The sequence below is a fragment of the Mesoplodon bidens genome (genome assembly GCF_964165515.1).
Source record: "Mesoplodon bidens genome assembly, chromosome: 1".
Lineage (NCBI taxonomy): Eukaryota > Metazoa > Chordata > Mammalia > Artiodactyla > Ziphiidae > Mesoplodon > Mesoplodon bidens.
The window spans coordinates 179,070,304-179,084,288 of NC_138176.1; the positions used below are offsets into that span (position 1 = coordinate 179,070,304).

Genomic DNA, 13,985 nt, shown 5'->3' on the forward strand with positions numbered 1-13,985 from the left:
AGGGAATCTAGGAATAATAATTGAATATTTAAAATGTAAATCATATATACAAGGAGGAGTCACCAGCCAAGGTACTCTGCAGACTTTGAGGACATTGGTTTTTAACAACCAAAAGTATTTTCTCATATACCTGTTTGCCAAACATAGTTAACTTTAAGTCTGGGACCCAGCTCACTACACCCCAATCCTTTTAATAATCTAGGACTAAACCCTGAAGGGACTTCCTTCCCATATGGACTCCATCTCCTTAAGAAATTGATATTTCAGTCTGGTCTTTGAGGAAGGGCAGAGTTAGCCTTAAGTAGAGTTTTAAAGTGGGTAAATTTATTTGCTTCTTTCAACATTTTTTATTGACATATGATATAACTATAGAAAAGTATATAAACCTATGTACAGTTTAAAGAACAATTTGAAGGCTATCATCTTTGTAACCATCACCCAAGTCAAGAAATAGACCATTACTTTCTTGTTCAAGAAGTCCCTGTTTGTTCTTCTCAGGTCACAGTATCTTCTTCCCAAGGGTAATAACTCTGCTAGGGGTAATCACTCACATAAAATAATTCTTGTGATAATAATTTTTCTGCTTTCTAAAAAGAATTTGATGTACATGAACATATCTCTAAGAAATATAATGTTTTGTTTGTTTTTTAATGTTGTATAAATGAAATCATCTGTTTGCATTCCTTTTCCTCTTGCTTATTTTGCTTAATGTTTGTGAAACTTGTCTGTATTGTTTGTTGCATGCAGCTATAGCTTGTTCATTTTCATTGCCATGTGGTATTCAATTGTGTTCATATATGGCTGTTTGTCCATTCTATACCTTTGATCAGTTTTTGAGTGGTTCCTAGTTTAGTTGCTGTAAAAACAGCCCCATTAGGAATATGAATCCTGGTGTACACATGCAAGAGTTTCTCTTGGAATAAGAAGTAAAATTACTGGGTGGTGGGTATGTGTATGATGCCTACTTTCTGAAGTGGTTTTACCAGTTTACATTCCCCACAGTGTACTGAAGCTGTCACTGGTCCACCCCTTTGCCAATATTTAGTATTGTCTAGCTTCCTAAATTTTATCATTCTGTTGAACATTTAATATCTTTTATGTTTTTAATTTATATTTCCCTGATTGCTAATGAGATGGTGCTCCTTTAATTAATTAATTAATTTGCCATTTGGATTTCTTTTGTAAAGTCCCTTTTCAGATGCTTTTGCCCGTTTTCCTTTGGATCTTCTGTCTTCCCTCACCCTGCATTTTTACCTCTTAAAGTATGTCTTGTGGCCTCTTTCAAAGTGCCCTATTCAAGTTTGCTTACATTTAGAAATGAGAGACCTGTGTTCTAAAAATAATCTTTCTCCCCCTCATTTCTGGGTTCAACTTTCAGTGCAGTCATTCTCAGGGGTTAGGTAGAAAGTAGCCAAATTAAACCAATGTGAAAAATACAGAAGGAACCCTTTCATTGGGGGAATGTTAGACTAGATTGGATTAGGTGACCTTCATTTAAGGTCCATTCTAGTTTTAATATCATAGCTTCTAACTCATATTAAACATGTATAACTGGTTTGTTGGCATATTAAATGTTTCTGCCTCTCAGTGTACCTTACTTTTTTTTTTTCCTTTTTTGTCACACCACACGGCTTAGTTCCCTGACCACCAAGGATTGAACCCGTGCCTCCTGCAGTGGAAGTGCAGAGTCCTAACCACTGGACTGCCAGGGAATTCCCAGTGTACCTTATGTTAACCAAGCACACAGGAACATATATAAAAACTATAATGTCAAAATTTTTAATTTGCAGAGAGAAATATAATTATCAGATTCATTGATGTAGGTCAGCCCATTCTCTATATAGGCCCAGTAGAAGGAACTTATACGATCTCAAGGATTTGGGGTGCTTTTTCAAACAACAAACAATCCCTTGGGAATTTAAATATGTGGGATGCCTCCTGGTTAAAAATGACTGCCCTAGTGAATCACTGTTAGTGTTAGGAGTGTATTGAACCCTTCAGTCGTGTTGGAGAGGAGAGGTTGAAAACATTGCATTAATATACATGGGAAGACAATTTATAATAAGAAGGTTGTCTATTAAGCTTAGAATCAGAGCTCAGGGAAATTAGTTATATTATCTTAATGACTGATGTCATCAGACTAAGATGCATTGATGCATCTGCCTCCATTTTAAGAATTGGCTTCATGGATCTGATATTCATGTTTATGGGCTGGAGCATTTTCTTCCTGTGTACTAGAGTCAAAATTCCAAACTTTCTTCATAACTACCATGCAAGTGAACCTACTATTATTGTTAACATATACTTTCTTTTTTTTTTGGTGGGTACGCGGGCCTCTCCCTGTTGTGGCCTCTCCCGTTGTGGAGCACAGGCTCCGGATGCGCAGGCTCAGCGGCCATGGCTCACGGGCCCAGCCGCTCCGCGGCATGTGGGATCCTCCCAGACCGGGGCACGAACCCGTGTCCCCTGCATCGGCAGGCAGACTCTCAACCACTGCGCCACCAGGGAAGCCCCATATACTTTCATTAACATATACTTTCATCATTTTCCTGTAATCCAGTCATGTCTCCACCATGTTACAATTTGGTAACCTTCATTGGATTTTGTATATTTGTGTACGTTCTTGGAGGATAGTTTTATTTTTGTGTGTGTATTAAAGGCTACTATGTTGTTAATCCTCTCTACTTAGGTGGAGTTTCAGATTGTGGGGATAGTATTTTGGGGATAAGGTAGTGGAGTGTGAGGGTAGTAATGAGTGGATGGGTTCTCAGTATCTTTGGATATTTTCTTCTTTTTTCCTGGACCTCAAGAAATGGAATTTCTTCCCTCATCCTGGGGCCCTTCTTTCCCAGACCCATCCCTGACCTATTCCTTGGGATTATAGTGTGAACCACTATCCAAATCTAAGCTTTCTTAGCATGCTGTCAATAGTGAGAAGTAGACTGTCTTCAGACCCAAATCCGGTAAGGCCAGTCCTACTTCGAATGTTCTCCATTTAATCACACTTCTTGGCAGTAACACTCTTCTTGGGAAGAGTTGGGCTGCTGGTACCTTTGATCTCTTCCCCTAATCAGTAATTTAATTTGCACCTGCATGTTTAGCTGGTTTTGTTTTTTACCTGCCACCTAGTGGCTGAAATGTTGCTATACTATCAATGAGCTCCCACCAATTTTAGCAAAATAAAGAGGAAGAAAGTACCTAGAAAGATTATGTAGTCTCCCCTCCCTTCCCCTCCCATGGTAAGATTATCTTTAAATCATATGACCCAGATGATTATCAGTCTTTGTATTAAAGATTTATTTCAAATAACAATGTGCTTTATTTGGTGATTTATGTTATTATTTAGGCCCAAAGCTTTGATTTAATTGCTTTCTTTTAGCTTATTTTTTGAGGTCTACAGACTGTTAGGAAGATATTTTTAGTCTGTTTCTCAGTGAGCTGAATTCTTTTGGGAGATCTTTGTTATTTATTGTGAAATGCTATTTTACTTTTATCTAACACTTCTTACCACTAAGAAGTCACTGAAAAATTAGTAACTCTGCGAAAGAAGGGATAAAATATACTTATCTGTGAAACAACAGCATATTTTTTGATAAGTCATTCTTTTTTTTAAATTTAATTTTTATTTTTGGCTGCATTGGGTCTTCGTTGCTGTTCGCAGACTTTGTCTAGTTACGGTGAGCAGGGGCTACTCTTCATTATGGTGCGCAGGCTTCTCATTGTGGTGGCTTCTCTTGTTGTGGGAGCACGGGCTTCAGTAGTTGTGGCTCGCGCGGGCTCTAGAGCACAGGCTCAGTAGTTGCGGCGCATTCTTAACTACTGCGCCACCAAGGAAGTCCGTATCAGGTAAATTTAAGGTAATACTTGCTGCTGTAGTAAAGTCTCTGTGGTTTAAGATGATAAAATTTCATTTCTCAGGCAGTGTACAGTACAATATGGTATTGAGTGGATGGCATACCATGCTGTCACTCAGAGAGCCAGGCCCCTTCTAATGTGTGGCTCATCTAACCTGTAGGACAGTGCTTCAAACTTTAGTGTTCAGTAGAGTCACCTGGAGGACTTGTTAAAGACTTGGCCCTCATCCCCAGTTTCTGATTTAATAGGTCTGGCAGTGGGGTGTTGAAAATGTGCATTTCTCGCAAGTTCCCAAGTGATGTTGATGCTGCTGTTATGGGGATCATACTTTGGTACCCCTGCCCTGGAGTTGAAGTTGAAAACCGCTGCTCTAGGGCCTTGGTGTCTTTTGCTTCCAGTTGATGAATAAAGAAAGAATCATCACTTTTGAGAGGTTTTTATGAGTCCAGCCTGGACATGGTAAACATTGCTTCTGCCCTACTTCCACTGTCTAGAACTGAGTCTTCTGCCTACAGTTAATTACAAGGGAGACTGGGAAATAAAGCCTAGCTGTGTGTCTAGGAAGAAAAACAACCTGGTTTTAGGGAACACATAGTAGTATCTATCACATGCAATTTCTAAATAGAAGTACTTTAAATATATTTGTTAATGTAACTTAAACTCAAAAGTGCCATGTTTAATTAATTAATGTAGAAGTTGTTGAAGTTTATTTTAAAGTTAGTGGGTTATTTTAGGGAATTCTCTGGTGGTCCAAGTGGTTAGGACTCTGCTCTTCCATTGCAGGGGGCACGGGTTCGATTCCTAGTCAGGGAACTAAGATCCCACAAGCCGTGGGGCGCAGCCAAAAACAAAACAAAACAAAACAAAATAAAGTTGATGGTCATTTTGGTAATAGGTATTTGTGCACCAAAGACAACCTGAAATAGTAAGCCCAGATAATGATAAAGACAAAAAATTGTTTTTCACGGTTAGTTTTATTTATAAAAATAGCTCAGATGTATTTTCACTAGTGAATTTGTATTTGTTATTAGTGAATTCTCTATTGTATAATTATGTAAAGTTATTCATGTCTAAGATAAAATTATTGAAATACAGAGCACCAGCACCAGTTAATTATCCACATAGTATCTGAATATCTCCCTTCAAGAAATCAAATTAAATATTACTTACTTTATAGATACAACTTCAGTATTTAATAGCAGATCAACATTTTGGAAAGAATATGGCTTTATTGTCAGTCTTAGACTTGAATCCTAGTTTTGCTGCTTACCAGATATATTGATATTAATGAGTTATTCAACCTTTTTGAGCCCCATTTTTTTTTTTTTTTTTTTACTTTTTATTTTATATTGGAGTATAGCCGATTAACAATGTTGTGATAGTTTCAGATGCACAGCAAAGGGACTCGGCTGTACATATGCATGTACCCATTCTCCCCCAAACTCCCCTCACTATACAGACTGAATTTCAAGGTAAACCAATAGCTGATAGGGGAAAGTTTTTTTTTTTTACTTTTTATTTTATATTGGAGTATAGCCGATTAACAATGTTGTGATAGTTTCAGATGCACAGCAAAGGGACTCGGCTATACATATGCATGTACCCATTCTCCCCCAAACTCCCCTCCCATCCAGGCTGCCACATAACATTGAGCAGAGTCCCCTGTGCTATATAGTAGGTCCACTGGTTATCCATTTTTTTTTAAGTTTATTTATTTATTTTTTTAATTAGTTTCTGCTTTATAACAAAGTGAATCAGTCATACATATACATCTGTTCCCACATCCCTTCCCTCATGCATCTCCCTCCCTCCCACCCTCCCCATCCCACCCCTCCAGGCGGTCACAAAGCACCGAGCTGATCTCCCTGTGCTCTGCGGCTGCTTCCCACTATCTATCTACCTTACGTTTGGTAGTGTATACACGTCCATGCCTCTCTTTCGCCTTGTCACAGCCCACCCTTCCCCCTCCCCATATCCTCAAGTCCATTCTCAAGTAGGTCTGCGTCTTCATTCCCGTTTTGCCCCTAGGTTCTTCATGACATTTTTTTTTTTAATTCCGTATATATGTGTTAGCATACGGTATTTGTCTTTCTCTTTCTGACTAACTTCACTCTGTATGACAGACTCTAGGTCTATCCACCTCATTACAAATAGCTCAGTTTCGTTTCTTTTTATGGCTGAGTAATATTCCATTGTATATATGTGCCACATCTTCTTTATCCATTCATCCGATGATGGACACTTAGGTTGTTTCCCTCTCCGGGCTATTGTGAATAGAGCTGCAATGAACATTTTGGTACATGTCTCTTTTTGAATTATGGTTTTCTCAGGGTATATGCCCAGTAGTGGGATTGCTGGGTCATATGGTAGTTCTATTTGTAGTTTTTTAAGGAACCTCCATACTGTTCTCCATAGTGGCTGTACCAATTCACATTCCCACCAGCAGTGCAAGAGTGTTCCCTTTTCTCCACACCCTCTCCAGCATTTATTGTTTCTAGATTTCTTTTTTTTTTTTTTAATTAGTTTCTGCTTTATAACAAAGTGAATCAGTCATACATATACATCTGTTCCCACATCCCTTCCCTCATGCATCTCCCTCCCTCCCACCCTCCCCATCCCACCCCTCCAGGCGGTCACAAAGCACCGAGCTGATCTCCCTGTGCTCTGCGGCTGAGCCCCATTTTTAAAATTTATAAAATAGTGTCAGTAATGACTATTTCATAGGGTTGAGATAATGTATGTAAAACTTTTCATGTAGTCCCTGGCATAAAATAGATAATAAACAGTAGGTATTATTATAATTATTAAAATTGAAGTATATTTTCTTAATGAAGGGATATTTTGTGTAATGAACTTACTAGTTCTTTAGCGAAAGTTCTTTATTTTCTAAATCTAAGACATAAAAAATAAACTTTTAAGAAAACTTAAATATGGCCTTTGTGTTCACATTCCTAAGCACATTCTTTTTTGAAAATATGCTAAGTAAGCTACAGATAGTGCAACCAGGGATAGAGCAGACTAATCCAAGACTTAAATTTTGTGTTTTGAATTAACATTTATACTGCAGAGAATTCCATGTATACGTAAATACCACTACACCTCTGCCCCTCTTTTTTAGTGTCAAGTAAAAAAACTTTTTAATGTATATTTTTTGATTATTTGATAATTAATAATTTAATATTATGTATTTAATATTTAAATATATTTTATTGAGCTATAATTGACATATAATATTGTATTAGTTTCAGGTGTCCAATGTAGTGATTCAACATTTGTGTACATTGTAAAAATGATCACCACAGGAAGTCTAGGTACCGTCTGTCACCATACTAAGTTGATACAATATCATTGACTCTATCCCGTATGCTGTGCTTATTTATTTTATAACTGGAAATTTGTACTTCTTGATCCCTTTTACCCATTTCACCCCACATCCCCTACCTCCCTCCACTCTGGCAACCCCCCATCTAGACCTGTGAGGCTGGGGGTTTGGTTTTGTTTGTTTGATTCCACATGTAAATGATATCATGTGGTATTTGTCTTTCTCTGTCTGACCTGTTTCACTTAGCATAATACCCTCAAGTTCCATTAATGTTGTTTCAAATGGCAAGATTTTGTTCTTTTTTATGGCCAGGTAATATTCCATTGTATACATACACCACATCTTTTTTTTTTTTTTTTTTTTTTTTTTTTTTTTTTTTGCGGTACGTGGGCCTCTCACTGTCGTGGCCTCTCCCATTGCGGAGCACAGGCTCTGGACGCGCAGGCTCAGCGGCCATGGCTCACGGGCCCAGCCGCTCCGCGGCATGTGGGATCTTCCCGGACCGGGGCACGAACCCGTGTCCCCTGCATCAGCAGGCGGACTCTCAACCACTGCGCCACCAGGGAAGCCCTTATACACCACATCTTTATCCATTCATCTGTCTACAGACACTTAGGTTGTTTCCATATTTTGGCTATTGTAAATAATGCTACAATGAACCTAAGGGTACATATATCTTTTCATACTAGTGTTTCTGTGCCTGATATATTTTTTTAAACTATAAAAAATTAATTATTTTTTTTAATGTGTGGAATAGCAGCTTGTGCTCTTTAGCTAACTTCTCTTATAAATCCAGCAGTCAGTGTTCATAAAGTTGTCTCTGTTACTAAGAGTAATTTCCAAAATGCTATGCTTACTAGGGTAGGAAAATAAAATAGACACTACTGTCCTCTTTATAAAAATAACTACACAAAAATTTTGGTTGAGTTGATAAACTTCATTTAGCTGGAAAAATTCACTTGTATGAAACATTTTCTCCCTGGATGATGATGAATAAGTGGAAAGTCAGTTTATAATTAAATTAACAAAGGCCCTTGAAACTCTAATACAATTAAATTTATTCTTTAAGCAGTTTGGGAAGGCAATTACTTCACCCTTATTTCAGTTCATCATCTGCTCAGTATTTCTAAACAGCCCTATTGTTGACTGTTAGCCTCTTGCCATTTTATGCTTTTTTTTCTTCCAGTTTTGAGAAGAAGTTTCACTTAATTATGTGGTTTGTGGTATGAAATTTAAATTCTGCCTCAAAGTGCCATGTGTTTGTGTGGTTTTTAGTTCTTAACTGAAACTGAGGTCCGTTGTAATGTTTACACTTCTGGATTTTTTTTTTTTCCTCAGGAAAACCACCTACCTTGAGCATGAACTTTCAGGAAGTGTTCAGGGGTATTTGAACTAGGATTGAGAATAGGAATTAGGCAGTCATATTTTATTCCTTGAAAGTTAGAAAACAAGATTAAAGACTGTATAACTTTTGGGGGAATCTTTATATAGCTTGACATAGAAAAGATGATGAAGCATCCCTGGGTCCTGGGTTTTGTTTTTTCTTTCTTTCTTTTTTTTAATTTTTATTTTATTTGGTCATGCGGCACATGGGATGGATCTTAGTTCTCTGACCAGGGATCGAACCCATGTCCCCTGCATTGGGAGTGTGGAGTCTTAACCACTGGATCATCAGGGAAGTCCCTTGTTTTTTCTTTCTTAATCTGACAACTCTAATATCAAAAGTATTCTAATATATTCTATTACTGTGCAATCAATTTTAATTTAAAAAGAAAGAAAATACTGTCACTCAAAGGAATAAATTTCAGGGACTTCCCTGGTGGCTCAGTGGTTAAGAATCCGCCTGCCAATGCAGGAGACACGGGTTCGACCCCTGGTCTGGGAAGATCCCACATGCTGTGGAGCGACTAAGCCCGTGCGCCACAACTGCTGAGCCTGTGCTCTAGAGCCCACGAGCCACAACTACTGAGCCTGCATGCTGCAACTACTGAAGCCTGTGCACCTAGAGCCTGTGCTCCACAGCAAGAGAAGCCACTGCAATGAGAAACCCATGCACCGCAATGAAGAGTAGCCCCTGCTCACCACAGCTAGAGAAAGCCCGCATGCAGCAACGAAGACCCAGTGAAGCCAAAAATAAATAAATAAATTTATAAAATAAAAAAAAGGAAAAAATTTCAGTGGCTTCTTTCTCTTTACCGCCCCCCCACCCTTTTTTTTGATTTGGAAGCTTCGAATGTTAGAATTTGTTGACTTTGGCCTGTAGTAGTGAAGTGGCAATGGATAGATGCTCAAAATTATTTTCTGTATTTTTTGCAAATGATTCATTGAGGATACCAAGCCTCTTTAAAAAAAATTCATGATTTAAATCAGATATTCCCTAACGTAAATGACTTTAATCAGATTATATAAAAATCTAATAACAAGAAATTGGCTCTACAGAATATAGAAAAGTGGATGCTATGGTTGGAGAGAGATTAGCAAATAGATACCACCAAGGTATCTCAGGAGTTTTTCAGTGTGAAAGGAATACTGGAAGGGACCTAAGATGGCTTTGCCTGTTTAATTACTTAAACACATCGTACTCTGTCCTGGGAAGGTGCTAGGCTAGAAATCTGAACAAAGCAGTGTTACTAGTAAACTTTTGTGATATTTTGTAAGAGCAGTAAGTAATTTCACTGTGTTCAGAGGCAGGTGTGAATATCTCATTGTCTTGATTTGTGTTTCTCTAAATTAGCAATGTTGAGCATATTTTCATATGCCTATTAGCTATCTGTATATCTTTGGAAAAGTGTATATTCAGGTCTTCTAACCATTTTTTAAATTGGGTTGTTTTTTATTTATTTATCCAATTTTTTTTAACTTAAAAAACATTAAAATAGCCCTATTGATCATTGCTTTTTGTTTCTTTTTTCAAATTCAAAACAGGAACTGACAACGTCTCAGAAAAGTGGTGGGAATGTTCTTCAGATGATGTATGAGAAACCTGAACGGTGGTCTTTCACCTTCCAGTCATATGCCTGCCTCAGTCGAATACGAGCTCAGCTTGCCGCTCTCAATGGCAAGCTCAAAGATGCAGAGAAACCTGTATTATTTTTTGAACGATCTGTGTATAGTGACAGGTATATATAAATGACTGTACTTGTCAGTTTGGAATCTTGGCTTGGAAGTGGACTTTTTTTTCCTGTTTCTGGGAATCAAAGTAATAAGAGAGGCTGAGTTGGAGATTTGAGATGGAAAATGACATTTAATACCTTCAGCAGTTTGGTACTAATGCCATTAGGGAAGTTCTAGCATAATTGCTAGCTGCCATGGAAACTGGTATAGTGGCCATCTCATCTCATTCAAATTTGCAGAGAAGTTTTTTTTTCTTCCAACCCTCTTAAAATTCTTATCTGCTCTGGTTAAATCTGGATCTGTATTCTAGACTTGCACCTGGAGCTAGGAGATCATATATCTCTAAGGGAGGCTTAGAATTACCCTGCTTATTATGCAAGGATTGTTTTACTAGAGTTAGATCTGAGGTTCTCAAACTTTAGGACCCCTTTCATTCTTAATAATTATTAAGGAGCCCAAAGAGCTTCGTGTCTTATTGATATTTATGTTATTAGATATTAAGGTTGAGAAATATAAAAAACATTTATTAACTTACTTAAAGTTAGTAATAATAAATCCATTACATATAAACATAAAAAGATGTGAAAATTATATCTTTCACAACAAAAAATTAGAAGAGTAGCATTGTTTGAAACTGTAAATCTCTTTAGTGTCTGACTTAATAGAAGTCAGCTGTATTCTCATTTGTGCTTCTGTTTTTAAGCAGTTGTAAGCTTTTGGTTGAAGCACAGTATATAAAGTAATCTGGTCTCTCACAGAACCCCTAGAAGGGTCTTGGGGACCACCAGGGGTTCTCACACCACATTTTTGGGAACCACTGGCCAAGTTCATATTTTCTGTAGTTGGAGATAATGTGTTGTTTTCTTCTGTTGTTGGTTTTTTCTGCTAACCAAGGCATTACCTGCCATGGGTTTAGGAGAATGTTTCATGTCCATTTAGTAGATCCGTTTTTTCTTTGTGCTTTTTGGAAAGAATTTATGTGTTGATGTAGACTCTGTTTCAGGTATATTTTTGCATCTAATTTGTATGAATCTGACTGCATGAATGAAACAGAGTGGACCATTTATCAAGACTGGCATGACTGGATGAATAACCAGTTTGGCCAAAGCCTTGAACTGGATGGAATCATTTATCTTCGAGCCACTCCAGAGGTGAGAAACAATAAAAATTTGTTTTGTCCATTGACATTTCAGAGTAATATTTAGAAATCCTTTCAGTGGTATGCAATGAAGGCGATTTAGTAACTCCACTCCCCACCTCCAAATTAGAAACTCATAACTGTGTAGATAGAAACATTCTTTTTTCCTAAGCAAACTGTAAGCCCACATTTGGAAGTTGCTCTTCTAGGCCCCTCCTCTGTTCTTCCTCAGTTCTCTTCTTCATTATTTCTTCCTGACTTTCTCAGGGTCTGTTATCTATCACAGCTGCATTAAGAAACTTTCTAAAGCAACCCCTAGAATGTAGGCTTCATGAGGTGGAACTTTGGGTATTTTAATTACTGTTGAATTTCCAGTGCCTAGAATAGGGCCTGGGTACATAGTGGGAGCTCAGTAAATGTTTGCTGAAGGACAGGCCAAGTTGGTGGAGGTCCATTTCAAGAAATCCTTTATGGTTGTTTGTGGCTTGGAATGGGTGGGCAGTAGCAGCTGTAGTTGAGAAGAGCCTTAGAGGACCCTTGCCATTTTCAGTTAAGGGAGCTTACTTGAAAATGTGCCTTTTGTCATAGGTTGTAAATAGCTATTCTTGTTTACATATGAAATTATGTTATGAATCCAGGAAGACCAAGTAGATAGATGCTTTTCGTAAAAGTAACCTAAATAAGAGCTTACATTTGTTAAGGAATTTCTGGTTTTGGTGCTTGCATCCCCATTTTTCTCTGTTTTTTATTCCTGTTTCTTCCCTAAGTCACAAAGTAGGCTCTGGTGAATGTAAATGCCATGACTTCTAGCCTGAAAGAATACCGTATTGCTATTGAAGCTGAATTTTCAAAGAAACTAGGTTTCTGATTCCAAGGGATGATTTTGTTCCTCTTCTAATGTCAAGTAAGCCAGAGTTTAACAATAATAATTTTGAAATTCATTTTTATTTTTGAAAAGAATTTTTGTTTTTAATTATGAAAATAATAAATACAAATATAGAAGAAAACATGAAGAATACTAATAATTTCATTCTGCTAGAAACATTCATAGTCAATATCTTAAAGTCTAACACAAAACTTTATTTTTTAAATATTTTTAAACAAGTAAATTTATTAAAAAAAACAAAAACAAAAAACATTCTATTCTGGTTACCACTCTTTGTTACAGTCTATTCCATTTTAACTCATTTCCATTTTTCCCATGGTCTTTAGAGATAAGAGCCTCAAGGGTATGGAACAGTTCGATAGTAATTCCTCATCTTGAAAATTCACATGCAGTGTCAGTTGTGTGAATTAGCACCCCAATGCTACATGTGTCTGAGGCCTGTGATTTCAGGTTCTCACTGGTGAATTATTTATTTTCAGGTCACTGTCTTGACATGTTTTCGAGCTCCCTCTCTCTCACTCCGGCTTGTGGATGGAATTTTACTAGCTCTCTTTTAATTAAGGCACAACCTCTCAAGACTCTTTGTTTCCTTCAGAAAGATCAGCTCCAGCTCCTTATACTACATAGCCTACTGCCTCAAATCTCCTGGAATGACTCAAAACCTCAAAGCTCCATACTCCAACCTGGGCTGGTTGTTCTGCCATTCTGTTTCAAATTTGCTATTTTTGGATTTTTTATTCTTATCCTCTTGAGACACCTATTCACTTATCTCTTGTGGATCCTGTATTGCCTGGCTCTTCTTTTTTTTTTTTTTTTTGGTTTTCTTTTACATTTTTATTGGAGTATAATTGCTTTACAATGGTGTGTTAGTTTCTGATTTAAAACAAAGTGAATCAGTTATACATATACATATGTCCCCATATCTCTTCCCTCTTGCGTCTCCCTCCCTCCCACCCTCCCTATCCCACCCTTCTAGCTGGTCACAAAGCACTGAGTGATCTTCCTGTGCTATGCGACTGCTTCCCACTAGCTATCTATTTTACATTTGGTAGTGTTTATATGTCCATATATACTCTACCACTCTCTCACTTTGTCCCAGCTTACCCTTCCCCCTCCCCGTGTCCTCAAGTCCATTTTCTAGTAGGTCTCGGTCTTTATTCCTGTCTTGCCCCTAGGTTCTTAATGACCATATTTTTTAAGATTCCATATATATGTGTTAGCATACGGTATTTATTTTTCTCTTTCTGACTTACTTCACTCTGTATGACAGACTCTAGATCCATCCACCTCACTACAAATAACTCAATTTCGTTTCTTTTTATGGCTGAGTAATATTCCATTGTATATAGGTGCCACATCTTCTTTATCCATTCATCTGTCGATGGACACTTAGGTTGCTTCCATGTCCTGGCTATTGTAAATAGAGCTGCAGTGAACATTGTGGTACATGACTCTTTTTTTTTTTTTTAACATTTATTGGAGTATAATTGCTTTACAATGGTGTGTTAATTTCTGCTTTATAACAAAGTGAATCAGTTATACATATACATATGTTCCCGTATCTCTTCCCTCCTGTGTCTCCCTCCCTCCCACCCTCCCTATCCCACCCCTCTAGGTGGTCACAAAGCACCGAGCTGATCTCCCTGTGCTATGCAGCTGCTTCCCACTAG

General features: G+C 37.6%; 1 protein-coding gene across 2 annotated transcripts in view; it reads left to right on the forward strand.

Moving 5' to 3' along the window:
* DCK (deoxycytidine kinase) overlaps positions 1-13,985 on the forward strand; it is a 62,024-nt gene that overhangs the window by 7,330 nt on the left and 40,709 nt on the right. For both annotated transcript variants that reach the window (XM_081232615.1, XM_081232616.1), the window contains exons 3-4: positions 10,103-10,296; positions 11,295-11,442. In XM_081232615.1, the coding sequence (XP_081088741.1) occupies positions 10,103-10,296; positions 11,295-11,442 (342 nt within the window). The remainder of the gene's footprint in view (positions 1-10,102; positions 10,297-11,294; positions 11,443-13,985) is intronic.